Source organism: Rhamphochromis longiceps, linkage group LG3, assembly GCF_057381845.1.
Source record: "Rhamphochromis longiceps isolate RC_006_pf linkage group LG3, R_longiceps_female_GT1.1, whole genome shotgun sequence".
Classification (NCBI taxonomy): domain Eukaryota; kingdom Metazoa; phylum Chordata; class Actinopteri; order Cichliformes; family Cichlidae; genus Rhamphochromis; species Rhamphochromis longiceps.
In genome coordinates, this window is record NC_140559.1 from 50,641,328 (window position 1) to 50,657,408 (window position 16,081).

The 16,081-nt window shown below is 44.1% G+C and overlaps 1 protein-coding gene across 1 annotated transcript in view; it reads right to left on the minus strand.

Annotated features, from left to right (window-relative positions):
- Positions 1-6,891: 6,891 nt before the first annotated feature.
- Positions 6,892-16,081, minus strand: part of adgra3 (adhesion G protein-coupled receptor A3) — a 29,439-nt gene continuing 20,249 nt past the window's right edge. Inside the window, exons 4-19 of the mRNA XM_085400238.1 lie at positions 14,655-14,726; positions 14,494-14,565; positions 14,222-14,382; positions 13,494-13,707; positions 13,227-13,391; positions 12,749-12,950; positions 12,500-12,649; positions 12,227-12,385; positions 11,970-12,137; positions 11,591-11,798; positions 11,246-11,454; positions 11,001-11,125; positions 10,785-10,908; positions 10,132-10,277; positions 9,346-9,441; positions 6,892-8,685 (exon numbers count right to left, since the gene is read on the minus strand). Of these exons, the coding sequence (XP_085256364.1) occupies positions 7,227-8,685; positions 9,346-9,441; positions 10,132-10,277; positions 10,785-10,908; positions 11,001-11,125; positions 11,246-11,454; positions 11,591-11,798; positions 11,970-12,137; positions 12,227-12,385; positions 12,500-12,649; positions 12,749-12,950; positions 13,227-13,391; positions 13,494-13,707; positions 14,222-14,382; positions 14,494-14,565; positions 14,655-14,726 (3,730 nt within the window). The 3' untranslated portion in view covers positions 6,892-7,226. The remainder of the gene's footprint in view (positions 8,686-9,345; positions 9,442-10,131; positions 10,278-10,784; positions 10,909-11,000; positions 11,126-11,245; positions 11,455-11,590; positions 11,799-11,969; positions 12,138-12,226; positions 12,386-12,499; positions 12,650-12,748; positions 12,951-13,226; positions 13,392-13,493; positions 13,708-14,221; positions 14,383-14,493; positions 14,566-14,654; positions 14,727-16,081) is intronic.

Below are 16,081 nucleotides of genomic sequence, written 5' to 3' on the forward strand. Positions count from 1 at the left end.
CACTCTGCATTTTGCCTACGCACACACTTCTCTCTCCGACTTCCTTTTATGGGCATGTAACTTCCTGTCACACACACAGCACGCAGCTTATCAGAGCAGCTCAAGCTGCTTTTCTGTTTCTGCAGGCTAATCAAACTCATTTTGTATTCACAATCTACAAACCCTCTGTAATTCTGCTAACTTTTGATCTAAAATGTAGCATCATTCACACAATGATTTCATAATCCTCTCACACACACACACACACCTGTCAGCATTCACATCACAATCTTCAACGTGCTCACTTTCACTCAGTACCAGACGCGGAGATGGACATCTCCTATACCTAACATAAACTAAATTACCATATCAACATACAATTACTGAAATTCAAACTCAAATACACCGTCTGTTTTAATAAAGTCAAAGAGTAAACGGGTGTACCAAGTGTATGTACTTATGTGTTTTTAAACTGAAAGAAAAGAAACTCAAACTCTTATAACATCACTCATGCATCTCTTAAATTAAAAACACTTTCAAACTTTAAAACATCCTACTTTACATCACCAAAGAAATACCTCTCACACCTTCATTCCTCATTCAAAACCTTCTAGTCACCGCATTCACACTTAAACTGTGACCAGAGTTGAGGAATATAACTCAAAACACACTTTCCTAAGAGTATTTTAGACATGCTTGTCATAATCAGAAAGAGCAAGTCAAAAACAAACAAACGAAAAATTGAAACCTCCATTAATTCTCACCGCACACACAAGAAATTGAAAAAATAAACCACACCAGCAACTAATGCTGGAGAAAAGTTACTACTGAAAGTAATGTGTTAGTCTTAAGTATATACAGTGCACTCAATATATTTATATATCTGCATCCAAACTCAGTCAATTACTATACATCCACTACGGCAACTCAAAACTTTATTTATAACCCTCTAATAAACATAAATGGCATTTGAAAAACACACTCAACAATGTTTGCAGCAGTATTTGTAAAACCAACTGTGGCTTAAACAGTTCACTGCTTACTAATTTGCATTTTCACACTCACACACACACATCTAAAAATAGCAGCAGGCAGTCAGTACATTACTGACTCGACACACAGAGATCTCTCACACCAAATTTTCTTATTCTATATTACAACGACGTCTTATATTTACAACCACTGTCAGATCTGTCAGCTTTAGCGCCTACACAATTTCGACAAATTTAAAATAACCGCCCAGCGGATAAACTCCCTGAGTTTTTTGCGACCAATTAACCAGTATCAGACTTTAACTGTTTCTGGCCTCATCTCTAAAATCCCTAACTCAATTTAAAAGCGTCAACCAACCCAAACTTTGCCTGAAGCTCTATTTTTGGCATTACACAGCCAAGGCTTACCCCGAAGTTTTAAGTTAAAGTTACACGCCCGAAGTCCAACTTCTCCTGACCAAAAAAGCGCAGACTACCGTTCCAAACGGTAAGGAGACTCTAACTCCTAGTTATTCTGGAGTGCCCCAAGCTCCACAGTGACCAACTGACTATCCCTCTTCGAGGACAATGCCTAAGCGTCCTTGGCATTGGCAAGCGTTACCTCTGAGCACTGCGCTTCCTAGAACCCCCTCGGTTCCGTTCTAAAATAATTTATAATACTTTTGAAACAACAATCAACACCCAACACAAGTGTATGACTGAGGCAGATCTACCCTGATGGACAATGGGGACTCTAACCCACAAAATGACCAACAAAGGTCTGACCTAATGACCAACCGGGACTTTAACCCACAAAATGACCAAATATCCTACCAAACTACTTGAGACTCTAACTCAATTTCTTTGGGACTTCAACCCAGTATTTAAACTTTTCCTGGCAGACTCTAACTGCTCTCGCAGACTTTAACTGCTTTCATTTCTTCTTAGCAGAACTCTAACTGCTTCAACTCATGAGATTTTTCATCAAAATCAAACCAGACATCCACCAGTAATTTCAGTGAGTAGACTTAAATTTTATCATATCCAATTTGGCACACTTTGGAAATAATTCAACAGGTAGTGCCTTACCTTTTGGATAAGCCGGCTTATGCCCACTCACTTCGACCACTGGAATTCATGTCTGCCCGTCAGACCACCTCAGACCAAATTTCTCCATCTACACCTCCAATTCTCCCTCCTCAACCACCGGACGAAGCCCCCAAATGTTAAGGTTCAAAATTGAGGAAGGAGAGTACAAACCACCCATGGTCCAGAAGGTCTTGGTTAAACAATGATTTTAATGACTACACACGTGTGGGAAGAACACTCTGTACGCCGACAGCAAGTGATCTCCGACTTCCTCAAAGCATACACAGATTTTATACCGTCAGGGCTTGTTTACTGACGCCCCTTCATGCGTCACAGATACATTTTATACATAGATCAGATCAACACCACAATGACTTTTAACCCAGAAGATCATCTTCTATTTTCATGGCTGGTACTTTCCGTTCTTGTCTTAAAGTGAATTGTTCCTCTTTCTTGCCGAGACACGACTAATCTCTCCTCTAAATAAATCTAACTCATGTGTGTGTGTGTGTTGACCCCACATGCTCTTTGTGTCACCTCTTCACCTACTAACTGTCTGTGTCTCGTCCTCACATGCTCTTTCTCAATTCACCTGTTGCACTTCTGACCTTTTACCAGACCAGAGGCTCACTGAGACTATATGTATGTCTTCTACTAAATAAATGTTTTAACCAAGAACCTCTACTTAAACCTTAATATGAAATGACCTGATATATAAGTGTTTTGTAAGCATGTATTGCAATTCCTTCTATGGCTCCAAGTCACTTGCACAATAGATTGTCCGGACATCGCGCCGAACAAAGCTTCCAACCCCCAATTAATTGACCGAGCTCCAACTCTTTAATAAGCACAGATATGCATTGTGTATAAAATAGTCATAACTGCACCTGAAATAAAAAATTAACATCATCATAAACATCTTAAGGCCATCTTAAAGCTATCTGTTACATTGTTAAAGCCTCGTCTTAGCCTGCTGCTCAAAATAACTTCCTGCTTCTGCAAACTCTCTGCAAGCCTGTGACTTTTAGCCTTTCTGAAAGACACACTGTTCAACCCCTGAATGCAATATAAACTCCAGATTATATTATTAATGCAATGGTAATGATGACAATTATTTAACAATAGCAGTAAAATAATTTCCCTGCTCCACAACAGTGGAGGAAATTAGGTCAGAGCGTGTAATAGTAATTTCAGGCTGTTCTTAACACTCACTGGGTTTTAGGCAGCCTTTTAGACTTGTGCTAAACCGATGTCAGCTCAGCATGGACCTCCTTACACAAGGTTGCCTCACTTCCTTATGGAAGTAGGCAAGCCTAACAAGCACCAAGTATTGTTTTTGAATTACCCTCTTCTTCCTCTTGCATCCACTTCTTCATTGTATCACTCTGTTTGCTATTTGGTCCTTTAACTAAGTAAAAAGTACAGGTGGCAAGTTATGAAGTAGTACAGTACAGTAACTAAGTACTAGTTGTACTTAGTTACTGTACTAGAATTTTCATGTATCTGTACGTTACTTGAGTAGTTATTTTTTGGACAACTTGTTACTTTTACTCCCTACATTTTAACACAAATATCTGTACTTTCTACTCCTCACGTTTTCAAAACGAGCCCGTTACTTGAGGTTTAAAAGTATCTTTATAGTGTTTATACTCAGCCATAAGTTGTAGTTGACCATCTAGCTAGCGCTACTGAAGAGGAGCGAGCATTTTTGAGTGGCAGGTAAAATGCAACATTTGTATTAGCTCAACAGTCGGTCGCACAGTGTGTCTGCTAGCTAAAGGTACAGCAACTGTATTTCTCAGGGACAGAAAACAGTGCAAAGTAATTTCAGAGATGGACAAAGATGTAAAAAGACAGACAGGACAGGAGAAGAGAGGCACATTTAAAGGTAAGGACTGCTCAGGGGCATTTGATAACTTTAGATTTTAACATTGTATCTAATGTTGTCATTTTTAATTACTAACTGGATCTGTATATGATTTGTTTTGATAAATTGTGTATTTGCATATTGGGAAATGCCCTTAAGATTTTTGGACAGCCACACATTAAATCAGACATCTTTCTATGTAGTATTTAACTAACAAATAAAAACAAATATCTATGTGAATACATATATGTTTTGTTTGAGGAAGCCAGGCGAGGGGGAGCCAATTGGAAAACATGAGAGGGGTTCTTAAAGAGACAGGAGGGCTTGTTTCAGAGAGAGGTTCACCTCAGGTTACCTGGGGTGTCACAAAGCGGACTCCTGTGATAAAAACATGGAGCTGGATATTAGCATAATAGGTCCCCTTTAAATATAACCTTAACATTGATGCGTGTTTACCTCATTTGCAAATATTTAAAGTGTCTCCTTTAGCTTGCCAGAATATACAATATACGTCAGATTTCTATTGGGTAACGAGAATATTGCAAGTTAAGAAGAAAAAAGCAGAAAGCGGACCCTCTGGACAGCCAGATCCACGTAATTACAATCAGCAGTCAGATGGCTTCATGTACTAGAAAGTATCAATCTTCATTCCAGTGGCAAGCTTCCACAACAGAGCCAGATGCTTCCTCCAGGCACCATGAGCAGCAACTGGAAAATGTAAACAACACATCACTTGTCTGATGTTGGTCGTTCCTGGGCCTCCCGGTAAGGAATTGTGCTCGGATGCGCTCTACAGAGCACACTAAGTGGAAACGGGGCGGAGAGATCCTGCCATGTCTGAAAATAAAGCGTTCAGCTGTAATTGATGCTTTTGGTGTCTGAATGTAATTCTCTCATCGCTGATTTATTATTTTGGAGATGGGTGATCTAACCCCAAGACTCCCGAATGAGATTAAGAAAAGGCCTAAATGACTTAATTTGTTTTATCTTAATTTATTATCGATTTCTGCCCAAGGTGTCCCAGTGATCTTAAAGCCGAGATACTATCAGTTTATTTGCCTTGATGAGCTTTTTCCCCACGCAGCACCAACACCCTCCGATTGTCATTCCCCGCCACGCAGACTGCCTCAAATGAACTTTATAACAGATGGCAGCGCTGAAGAACCTTTGCGATTATTTGAAGATCAGTCTTTCATGCCTCCGGGGAATCAGCGAGCCTGCCACTAATCAAGGCCTAACTGCTCTCTACATAATTCAAAAGTCTTATTATAATTTGTCACATCCAAGATGGGCCAGGCAATATATCTTTGCCCGAGTGAAATATGTGTTTTATTAATATGCCATTAATGAAAAATTGGAGTTATTGGAGCTGCAGTCTCTCTCGGTGTCTCCTGTGAATGGGGTGATCTGTAGACGGCGATTACTGATCGGTTCCTACATGTGAAAAATTGCTGGCGTAGTTTTACGTCTGACCTTCCAACATTTTATGTTGGTTAGTTAATGGCAGGCTGTGAAGATGTGAATACATCACTCGGAACAAGTTGTTTTGTCATTTAGTCTGAGCTTGGTCCTCCCAAAAGTCGCAGGGACTGTCGTGTGTTCCTGACCCCTTGTTTGGAAACTGTAACACTGCAGTGGGAAGTAAATGCTAGTCATTTTTCAGCAGAGCAGATATCTTAAACTCTAAGAGTTTTCCCCGAGGGAAACAAGACAGGCTGAAAATCTTAAAAAGCAAAACTGAGTGCAGGAAGAATCATTAACATTATAATTCTCCACAGTTTACAGCATCTCGGTCTGTTCCCAGCTTTCGCTTGTAGCGTTGCATCATCATTAGCTAGGTTATCGCACTGGATTTCCAATGACTCACTTTGTGCTGTCAGTGCATTTCAACCCTCTTAGTAGTCGACCAGTTGGGTCTTACATGCATCTAAATTTCAGACCCTACTGTTACAATGACCTGGTGCATTTCTGTCTTAGGAAGGAGACGTGTATTCTGGATCCTTTTAAAATTATATTAAAATGTAAAGTTTTGCATTAGGGCTGTCGCTACATTAAGTAAACTGTGGCTTGCTGGTTGTCTAATTTTACTACATATTCTCCTCCTGTTATTTATCTATTTAACATAAACTTAGAAGCACATTTGGCTCATGTTAACCAGGATTGAAGGTATTAGTGTATTTGATTACTTTAGGTTCCTAAAATTTGCTAAAATCACATCTCCACAAATCATTGGGTGATGTTAAATCGTCTACATCCATTCTGCTATAAACACAACACTGTGCATTCATGTGTTTCAGTGGTGATTGAGTTTACCACCAAATATTCACTGGTGGCAAATGAAGTCATTATATACCTATGCTCTTACACAGCTAGGGAGCTGAGCCAACATCAAGCTCGTTGCTGTTGACAGAACCACCAAGTCTACATGCTACATGGCATTCGCCCAGCAAAAAGTCACAGCAATTCATCTCTTGAGTACTCAAGCAGTCAAATCACACTTTGAGTCTCTTACACGCTCTGCCCCAACAGCGATGTCAAGCAGCGAGTGGAACTCCAGTTCAGCTGTCAGCTGTGGAGGAGATGGAGAATGGAAAGCGCTGCAAGGAGAAGAAGACACTTCTCTCATTATCCTTTCTTCTCATGGCAGCTTCACTTGCCCTGAGAGTCAGCTGTCAATCACAGCCGGGCGCATTAAGACAGCGGGTGCCCCGAAAGTAAGGCGCACTCATCAAATCTGCCAGCAGGCAGCAAGAAAACACCCATAGAGCCCACAGCCACAGCCAGCTGCAATTAAAGTGCTGCACCACTGTAGAGAAAGGAACCCGAGGCCACCTGAAGGTCAGCGAAAAACCCAATTACCAGCATGTCATATATTGTCAGGGAGAGTAATTCCTGGAAACAAAACAGCTCTGACTCACCTTTGCAGTGGCTGCAGAGAGCAAAAGATGAGATCGTGGGTGCAAGTGCAAGAAACAAATCTCTAAATTAGGTAAATGGAACTTTTGTTTTAATTATTGTTGGAACAAACTAGAAAACGGGGGGGAAAAGGCTCCAGGTTAACGGTACGCACAGGGCCACACAGCTCAGACCATGCGGTTTCATGTACAAAACTCTCAAAGTGGTGGATTAAAAGTTATAAAAATAGAACATTTACAGAAACATATCTACAAAGTCAGTTCATTGGCCATAATTCGGCTACTATTTTCCAATTTTTTTCTTTTTTCAAGGAAAAAAAAAGTACAATCAAACAACTAAACCAGACATTCACAGCTTAAAGTTGTGAGCACATTATTATGCAGTCTTTAGCACAGAAACGGTTGCTACACAGTAGTTTCATGTTTCCACAAGCCGGTCTTTACTGCGGCTGCACTGTCCGCTTTAATTACAGCCACTGCCTGTCCATTCTCTTTAAGCGCGCCACCGTTGTGAGTGATAAGGTTCAGCCCATAAGACTTAGGGTGGCTTTCCAGTCCCGTGCTGCCAGGCTGCTTTGCAGAAGCAGAGTCTCTACTTGAGCTCGACCCTGCCGCAGTAACCGACTGCTCAGTCTCTACGGTTACCACAGATCCTTTCCCCAGCGTGCTGCCGCCTCCTTTATCTGAGTAGCGGGAGCGCCGCGGCAGGCTGGCGCTGTCGCTGCTGTCCTGTTGCAGCTGGCTCTGATGCCGCTCCCTGTACGCCATGTAGGCCGCTCGTCTGCTGTTGCGAGCTGCCATGTCGTAGTGATGGTGTCTCCTGTGTGGGGCGCTCTGCACGCTGCCCTCCACGCTGGTAGGCACGTCGTAGGCGTACTCTCGCAGCACGGTGAGCCGACTCGCCCTGTGCGTGCGCGCTCTGTTTTTGTGATGCCTGCTTATGTGGCCGTTGGCGGTGGCGGCGACGGTGGCGGCCGGGTTGCTCGCGTTGTTCACGGGGTGGAACTGGACCTCGAGCGGTGACACGTGCATTTTGATTTCATTGTCTAGTGAATGCTCGGTCAGGCTGTTGTCCAAAATAGCAGCGCCATTGGCTGCCGCTGATGCTGAGGCTGACTTGCACTGTGCAGCCTCCGCGTGGAGATTGGTCAGCTTGCTGCCGTGGGCGGAGTTGCGCATGCTCGGGGCGCTCTTGTTTGTATAGGAAGAGTCCGCGCTGCTGTGGCCGCACTTGGCTGACTCCCCATCTGCCTTGTTGTCAGATCCTGTCGTGGATATCATCGCCACGCCTGGCTGAGGCAGAAGGGTGTCCTCCTGTGCGGAGTACGCTCGTCTCCCGGAGCAACAGACCTGGGACCAGTGGCGCCTCATATCTTGTCTGTTGACGCAGTGATGAGCAACCATGAAGGCCCCGAGCGCCAGCGCCGCCACCCCAAACAAGCAGGTGAAAGCTAAATCAAAAGGGTGGTCCTGTGATACCGCCATGGCGCCGAACACCCACAGGGCTGCGTACAGCCCCAATGCCCCCGCTGCACCCATCAACTGCCCAGCGAAGGTGTGCTCGTTCTCCAGAGCCGACAGTGGCACAGTGTGGGGGGGAAACACTAATGAAGAGGACGCCTCATGTGGCTGAAGCTGGAGGGTGAGGGGGTGGCAGTGGCTGCCGGGAGCATCGGGCCCAACCTCAGTGTTGGCCGGAGCCAGATGCTGCTGCTCTTCGGTTGGCTCTTTGAGCTCGTAACGGCGCTCAGGGTGCCGGCGCAGCTGCAGCAGGATGCTGAGGAAGTACATGCAGTCCACAAAGATGATAAAAACTACCGGGCCATAAAATGCTCCGATGCTCGGCTCCCACGCCATCCAGCAACTAATGAAGACAGAGATAAGACGATTCAGACATCAGATGTGGCTTTTTTTTCCAACTCTATATCAGGCTCAACGTTTAGCATTCATTTAAATTTACCGAACATGCTAATGGTAAAGTTTTCCCTCATTAAAACAATACCTCGTCTCCCCGTCTTAATCTGTCGCTGTGATTATTAACCCGAGAAACTCGAAATTACTCTGGAAAAAGTTTTGCGTCTCATTCTTACAGTTACTGTCCCATTACATTTAATAACACAGGCTGAATTTGTTTTGGTTGCAAGAAATTAATTAAGCTCCAAAGACTCCAAGACAGATACGGCTCCAGATTTCTCAATTAGTCAGCCACGCTACACAATCTAAACAGCTGCCGCCGTAGAGAGCGGGGCGGGGGAGCTCGCTGTAAACTGGCAGCAGTTTCTCGTTGCTTGGATGCGCATATCATTAAAAGGCATCTATAATCAGAACTGGAGGGAATAAACCTTCCCTCATAAAAATATTCGAGCTAATGCAGTGCAGTCTGGCCTGGACAACCACAAAGTCAATTTCTCTTAAAGACAGAAGGTAGAAAAATATGTGAATCTGTTGACCAGATAAAATGGCACGGCGTTTCCATGAAATCAAACCAAGAGAAGGAAACTTTAATGACTAAAGTTCTACTTACTGTGGCGCATTGATCTGGCTGCCGTAGTTTTTGATGTTTGCTGCAGCAGTGATCCCACAGACTATGATGGGTATCCCTCCGCCAATTAAGTAGAACCTTTTGGAGAAAGGAAAGAGAGGTAGTTCTGTTTCAGTCTTTGAATGATAAAATAGGCATGAAGGAAATAAAAGAGATCAGGTGATGCTTCGGGCTTCTACAGTGACACCGTGTGGTGGCAGCCTCACTAAAATGTGGCCACATATAACAACAGAAATGTCATATACACATTTAAGGGAAGGTATGCTGAGTATATATACAGATAAGTTTTATGACACAGCGTAGCGTGTCCTGCGCTACGTCTGTAATTTGTGTAAAAAACACACGACAGCTCAAGCTTGGTTCACATTATAAAAGCTGCCTGCTGCTACAGATTTATGCACAGGAAGAATCACACGCACACATCTCAACGGACAAAATGCACAGTCCTGTTTATCTGAACAGTTAAAGAGCCTGAGTCTAGTTTATGTGGTATTTACAAGCATACGGATTTTGCTGTACTGCTATTAATTCAACTGCGCCTGTGCGATCCACACATGCTGCAAAGGAAGCAGGCACAAAATAAGTGAAGCTCTGGTTCATTTCTTCACTTCCAGGATAATAAAAAGATAGAACTGGGTGAAACAAAAGCTCTGAAGCCATTAGTAGAATTACTACATGTTCAGATGGTTGACAAGGCTATCATTTGGAGGGTGTAGTTTAAAAAGGCACCACTTTTGCCACACATCTGCTGCGGTGAGAGAGTCAAACCTCAGCATTGGCCGCGGCGGTGGCGGTGGCTCGTCCAGCTCCTCGTAGCGTTTGGCCTTGCGCGTCACTTGCTTGTAAATGTTCCTTGCAGTCACACCCACCCAGAGAGTGGTAGCGAGAGTGGAGTAGTGCAGCAAAATGCCCACCTAGGAGAGAATGGACCATTATAGTAGCAGCGAAATCAGTGAGTGTCAGTATGACAAAATGTGCCTCTTCAGCTCTATTCTATTAAAAGTAAGAGAACGGAGCACACTGTAGATATTTTTGTTTAGTGCATCTTCTGCTTAAGACATCATCACATTGAGTTGGATATTAACATTAGAAAATATCATTTTACATCAAAGCACATTCAATAAATCAACAAGGTCTTGCATCCAGATTGGTGCAATTTAAAAAAGAAAAAGAAAAAGAAAGAAGAAAAAGTAGTGCGTCCCACTCCAGCACACCTTGAGGAGAGGTGCAGGGTTGCCTCAAGCCATGAAACGAGCTACAGTATCTTTCTATGCCACCCCACCCTCAGAGTTTCACAAGTGCAGTGATTTTAGCCAAAGGCAACTTTTTCAACTTCTTATTCCTAGAAAACATTCAAAGTGGAAGCAAATGCGGCGGGGAGGCTGGGAGAGGCTCAGAGTGTGCGGGCGCTGTATACTCACTGCTTGACAGACGCTTGAGAATCGCGTCTGATTGATGCCACCTATAAAAACCCCACAGGTGAGGGAGATGTGGAAGCAGAGGTTGATCAACATGTGCCAAAACTTCCGGCTCACTCGGACAGACCTGCAGTCGCAGAAACAACAGATTGCAGAGCTATGAATGAGACAAGGGGGCTAATGGGAAAGCCGTTCAATACCACTGGTTTATTCTCTTACCTGTGATGGTAGATATAGCTTATAATAATGGTGGCCAGGCACAGGAGGAGTATGACAGTGGTGGCGTAGATAACCGGGTGCAGTGGCTTAATGCTTGGCGAGGAATATTCCATAGCGCTGAGATCCTGAAACAAGAATGAGATCATAAAGAGATATACTAGAGGGCCAGTGAGGTCATACTGTGCACACGGGTGCTGATCGCCTCACAAACTCCCCAGTGAACATAAAGAGGCAGCCCAACCTACCATAAGCAGGCCATAGTTGCCCAGAGAGTTGCATGATATGGTTGTGAAATTGTCGTGATGGTCTAATATGCGGCAGCCGTCGCTCTGCCATCCTCCCTGACCTCCCGCCTGGCTCAAGTTCCAGCAGGCGGACACAGCATCTGAGCCGCGGGCAAACAGGCGCAGGGTGACATTAACGGGGGTCTTCAGGACGCGTGGAGTCATGCCATCTGATGCCAAGTACACAGTGGGGTAAAGCACTTTAAGTTTTCAGTTTGTTTCCTGATAATGTGTCCTTGTTGATTAGAAGAGCTGACCTTTTGTCAGGTTAGGGTTTACCACTATGCCTGCAACATCACGACTCACCTATCTTGGCCATGATGACAGGTGTGGCTACACTTCTCCTCCGCCCTCCATCAGCAAGTTGGGAGGAGTTGCCAGTGGATGGAAAAAACTTGCCATTGTGGAAGCCAAGTAGGTGGAGCTTGTAGACCGTGTCCTCTGGCTGCCCAGGAGGTACAGCCTCAGTAAGGAGAGACTGGGGAAACTGCAGGGAAGCCTCCGCTGCAGTGCTCTATAAAGACAAAAAACACAATGAAAGAACAACTTGTCATGTTAAACTACTCAAAAGACGCTGTTACGACTAAAATCTGATGAATTCATTTATAAATTCAGAAGCTGTCCACAAATAAAAGTTCCGCCTAATGAAACTGCAAACTAGTTTTTTTTCCTGGCAGGAGCTGACCTTGTAAAAGATGCTGGAAAACGAGCTGCTTGTGTTACATTTGAAGGTGAGCTGGCGGTCCTGGCCGATGGGGCGCTCAGGGATGGCCCTCTGCAGTAACACGCAGGACATACCATTCCAGTCGCTGACCTTGACAAAGTGGACGTCCAGTGCAATGTTAGGGGAGGTCTGGAAGGACAACAGAAAGAGTCAAATGCAGCTCTGCGTTACACATAATCTGTAGTGCAACATGTCTAAATGCTGTTGGTGAGGCTAACCAGGGGGAAGGCCTGAGGTGTAGCTGGGCGGTAAGCGGCAATCTTCTGGAGGCAGGCGATGATGCGGGAGCAGGCCATGGCTTCACGCTGAGCCATCGACAACACCCTCTCGTCGGCCAGCATCAGGTTACTGGCCATGCTGACCATCACCTGACCCAGCTAGGAGACAAAGAGACACAACAAGATTTCCAACTACATCCAACTCAGCAGTGCATACTCCAAGTTTTTAAAAGAGAAACAATTAAATGTGAACACATAAGCACATCCACTTACGTCTTTAAACTTCTCAACAAACTTCCCAAACTTCTCGATCATCTCAGCCACAAAGATGATATCCATCTTGTCTGAGAAGTTGGCAGCATCCTTCGTGTAGACAAACAGGCGTTGAGCTATAGTCACCACATTGCTCTCATTTAGAGGCATCTAGGAAAAACAAAACTGGGCATGAATAGAGAGCTGTGGGCCACAGGTACGAGGAAGCTCAAAACCATCAAATCACAGCCTGAATGGCCAGATACAAACCTGGTTGATGACATTGAGGAATCTTGTGACATCCTTCTGAAACTGGCAGCGGGAATAATCCTCTTCTGCCCATTGGCCCTCGCGATCACAGTAACGCCAAGCCCGCTGCTCTTCACTGGAGCTGCCCGAGTACGTGCTTCCGCTCGATGGCAGTCGGTTGCAGGGCAGGTAGGCTCTGATCCCTGCTAAGGTGCGTGGCCACCTGGGAGGATTTAAATAAATTGCTGTTTATTTCCTCTTCAGGCTGTGTCATGTGAGCCAAAATAGGTCCAATCTGGTAACTGAAGGAGTAACACCGTTTGGCCACAAGGGGGTGCTGCTTGCACAATAACGCAACTGCTCCAACACAGCAAGAATACACTTCAATCACAAAGGAAATTATTTATTACTTCACCTTTGGTATATTCCATCACACTGGATTTTTGAGTTTTAAGTGGTTTTAAGTTTAAAAAGAGAAAAAAAAGGAATAAGTATCCACCTGAACTCTCCCTTGTTGTTGGAGACACGTTCAGGGACGCAGTACTTGGCTGAACTTTGCAGGACCACAATGTGGACCGTCCTGGTGGTGTTTCCCCTGCTTGTCCTGACCCGACACTCCCAGTTGCCCGTAAAACCAGGTTGGATGTTTGAGATGGTCAATGCACTGATGGAAACCATGAAAATATAATATATTTTATGTTAATTGGTCAAGGTGGCTATATAAATTCCTATGAACTGCAGAATACACGAACACCTATCTTCATACCTGGCAATCAGCGAGCAGTTCTGCACAATGCGCTTTTCAATGAAGATGCCTTGAGTGGCATCAGGCTTGACCATGTGGCCCCTGTGGTACCACAGCACCTGCATGTCCTCTGCCACGAGGGAGGCCTGACACTGGAACGGCAGGCTGTCCCCCTGAAAGACGACCTGCCGCTGGGATGGGGTCAGCTGGAAGGAGGGCAGCTCGAGTGGAGCGTCTGAGGAAAACAAGCAGGCGAGTCAGGAGGTATTTCTCAAAATAAAAATGAAGCGTCGCTCATTTTTCCAGTTCTGTTTACTATACAAGTTAAAACTGCATCTTTAAATTCTCAGTACTTTTAGTGCCACTTGTAATTCATGTCAGGCCAGCAGCTTCTGCTAAATCTACGCCATACATTTCATAATCCCTCACTGAGATGAGTGCCAAACCGATAAGACATGAGCAAGTACAAACAAAGGCAGCGCTGGCCTGGGCAGCCCTTGTCTTATCTCCCGTGTCATTGCACAAGCCCCTGTTACCCAAACACTAACCTCACTGATACCAAAACAGAGACGTTAAAGGGACAGCGCAGCATTTTGACTGTACAGTCGTCTGAGCTGCTGCTCAGTTATTTAGACATGTTTAAGACAGGACAAATGGCAGATTCGAGTCAGCGGCAATTAAAATGATGCAGTTCTGTTGCAGGATGTTCAAACGATTATATTTTAACGTGTGCGTGTGTGTCTCCGTACCGCATGTAAAGAGCTCCGACCTGATGGAGGTAACTGACTGACCCTGTAGAGACTGTGGGTAGGAGCACTCTGTGTTCCTTACAGAGATTTTCCTGTCTTTGATCCAGCGCAGCAGCCAGAGAAGGTTGCAGTCACACAGCAGGTAAGGTGTCTTGAAGTCCCTGGAGATGGACAAAAACAACACCTGGGGTCAGTTTAGGTGATCGAGCACCATCAAACAGACTGACAATGGCCACGTGCATGAAGTTTCTTTTCAAGCTGAGCATACTCACAGCGCCTTCAGAGACACCAAGCTGTCAAAGGTCCCCTGAGCCAATGAAGAGAACATGTTCCCTGTAAGGTTTCTGAGAGGGGAGAAAAAAAAAGAGGTTTTATTTGGGATGTACTATAAAGACATGACTAGATCACATTCACAGCAGTGCAAATGACTTACAGTCGGATCAGACTGGATAGACCTTTAAAGATGTCGCTGTTCAGACAGCTGATGCTGTTGTTGGCCAGGTCTCTGCAGTGCACACAGAAGAAGAATGACATTTTATTTGTTTGACAGCTGAAAAAATAAACCAATCTAAGAGCCGTGTTGTTCTACCACGGTGACTCTTAACCAGGGGTACTCAGAGATTAGCTGTACTACTACGTTTAATGAAGTGAGACAGAAAAGTTAATTGGCACAAAACAGCAGACAAATTGTATTACAGTAGATAAGTAATGATCAAAAAATAAACAAATAATTTAAATCCCTAGGAGTTCACTAGCTAATTGTATAGATAAAGAAATCAGACTGAACATAACAGATCTTCTCTTTCTTCTTTCAGCTGATGCCTTTAAGAGTCGCTACAGAAGATCACCCTATCCCTGTTATCCTCCACTGTCACATTACCATCCTTGACTACTTGAATCTCCTCCTCTGAGGTCTTTCAACCTCAATGGTAACAATAACTGAGAAGCCGTAAGCTGAAAGTCGTCCGCATCCAGTTTAAATGAGTTTTACTAAAGTTACTTGAAAAGTATGCCAGAAAAAAAAAAAAGGTTGGGGACCACTGGCTCAAAAAGATCATCGAGTTGTCTTCATCTGAGCTGCAAATGTATTAGAACATAAATGAACACCTCGAGAAACGCTGCTGAGTTGCTGAGATAAAAAAAAAAACAGTAGGTTTAAAAGAAAAAAGCCAAGTTCAACAGAGGCAGGTTGAGACAGAGATCTCCAAATTCAGCCGACAGGCTTACAACTTCCAAGGTGATTTTAGATAATGTCTGTGTGGGCCTGCGGGGGGAACCTACACATCAAAGGCACAGCAACACTGTGGTAGGTGATTAATCACCCGTGATTAATGTCAAATGCAGGAAAAGTGTGTGTTTCTCCCCTTCATGTGACCTGACATGATGTCTCTTGCAAACATCAGATGGAAGTGTCAGAGACTCTTTCAAAAAGGAAACTCGGAGACGGTTCAGGGGCTTAACGGGGAAAAGATGGAGGCTGCCTCTGTGAATTACACTGACTCTACCAACATTCAGAAATATTCACCGAAGGAAGGTCCAGGTCAGCTGGAGCACACCGCCTTCAGCAGATATAATCATCATCAAGGGATATACATAAAGATGTTTATACAACCTCAATACTACTACAGCTAATAATTACAATAATAAAGATGCATTTTATTGCGCAAGTACTGAATATTTTCTGATGTCCAAAGACCTCAATAAACTAAAATAATAAAAAGTAAAATGTTTCAGTGGATTAACTACTTCTTTCATTAACACATAAATCTAGTAACAGTAGTGCAACTAAGCACTGTTAGCATTCTGGTTAAGCTGTGTTTCTGGCATGCTGTCAGAGGGAAACTGACTTAGTTGCCACAT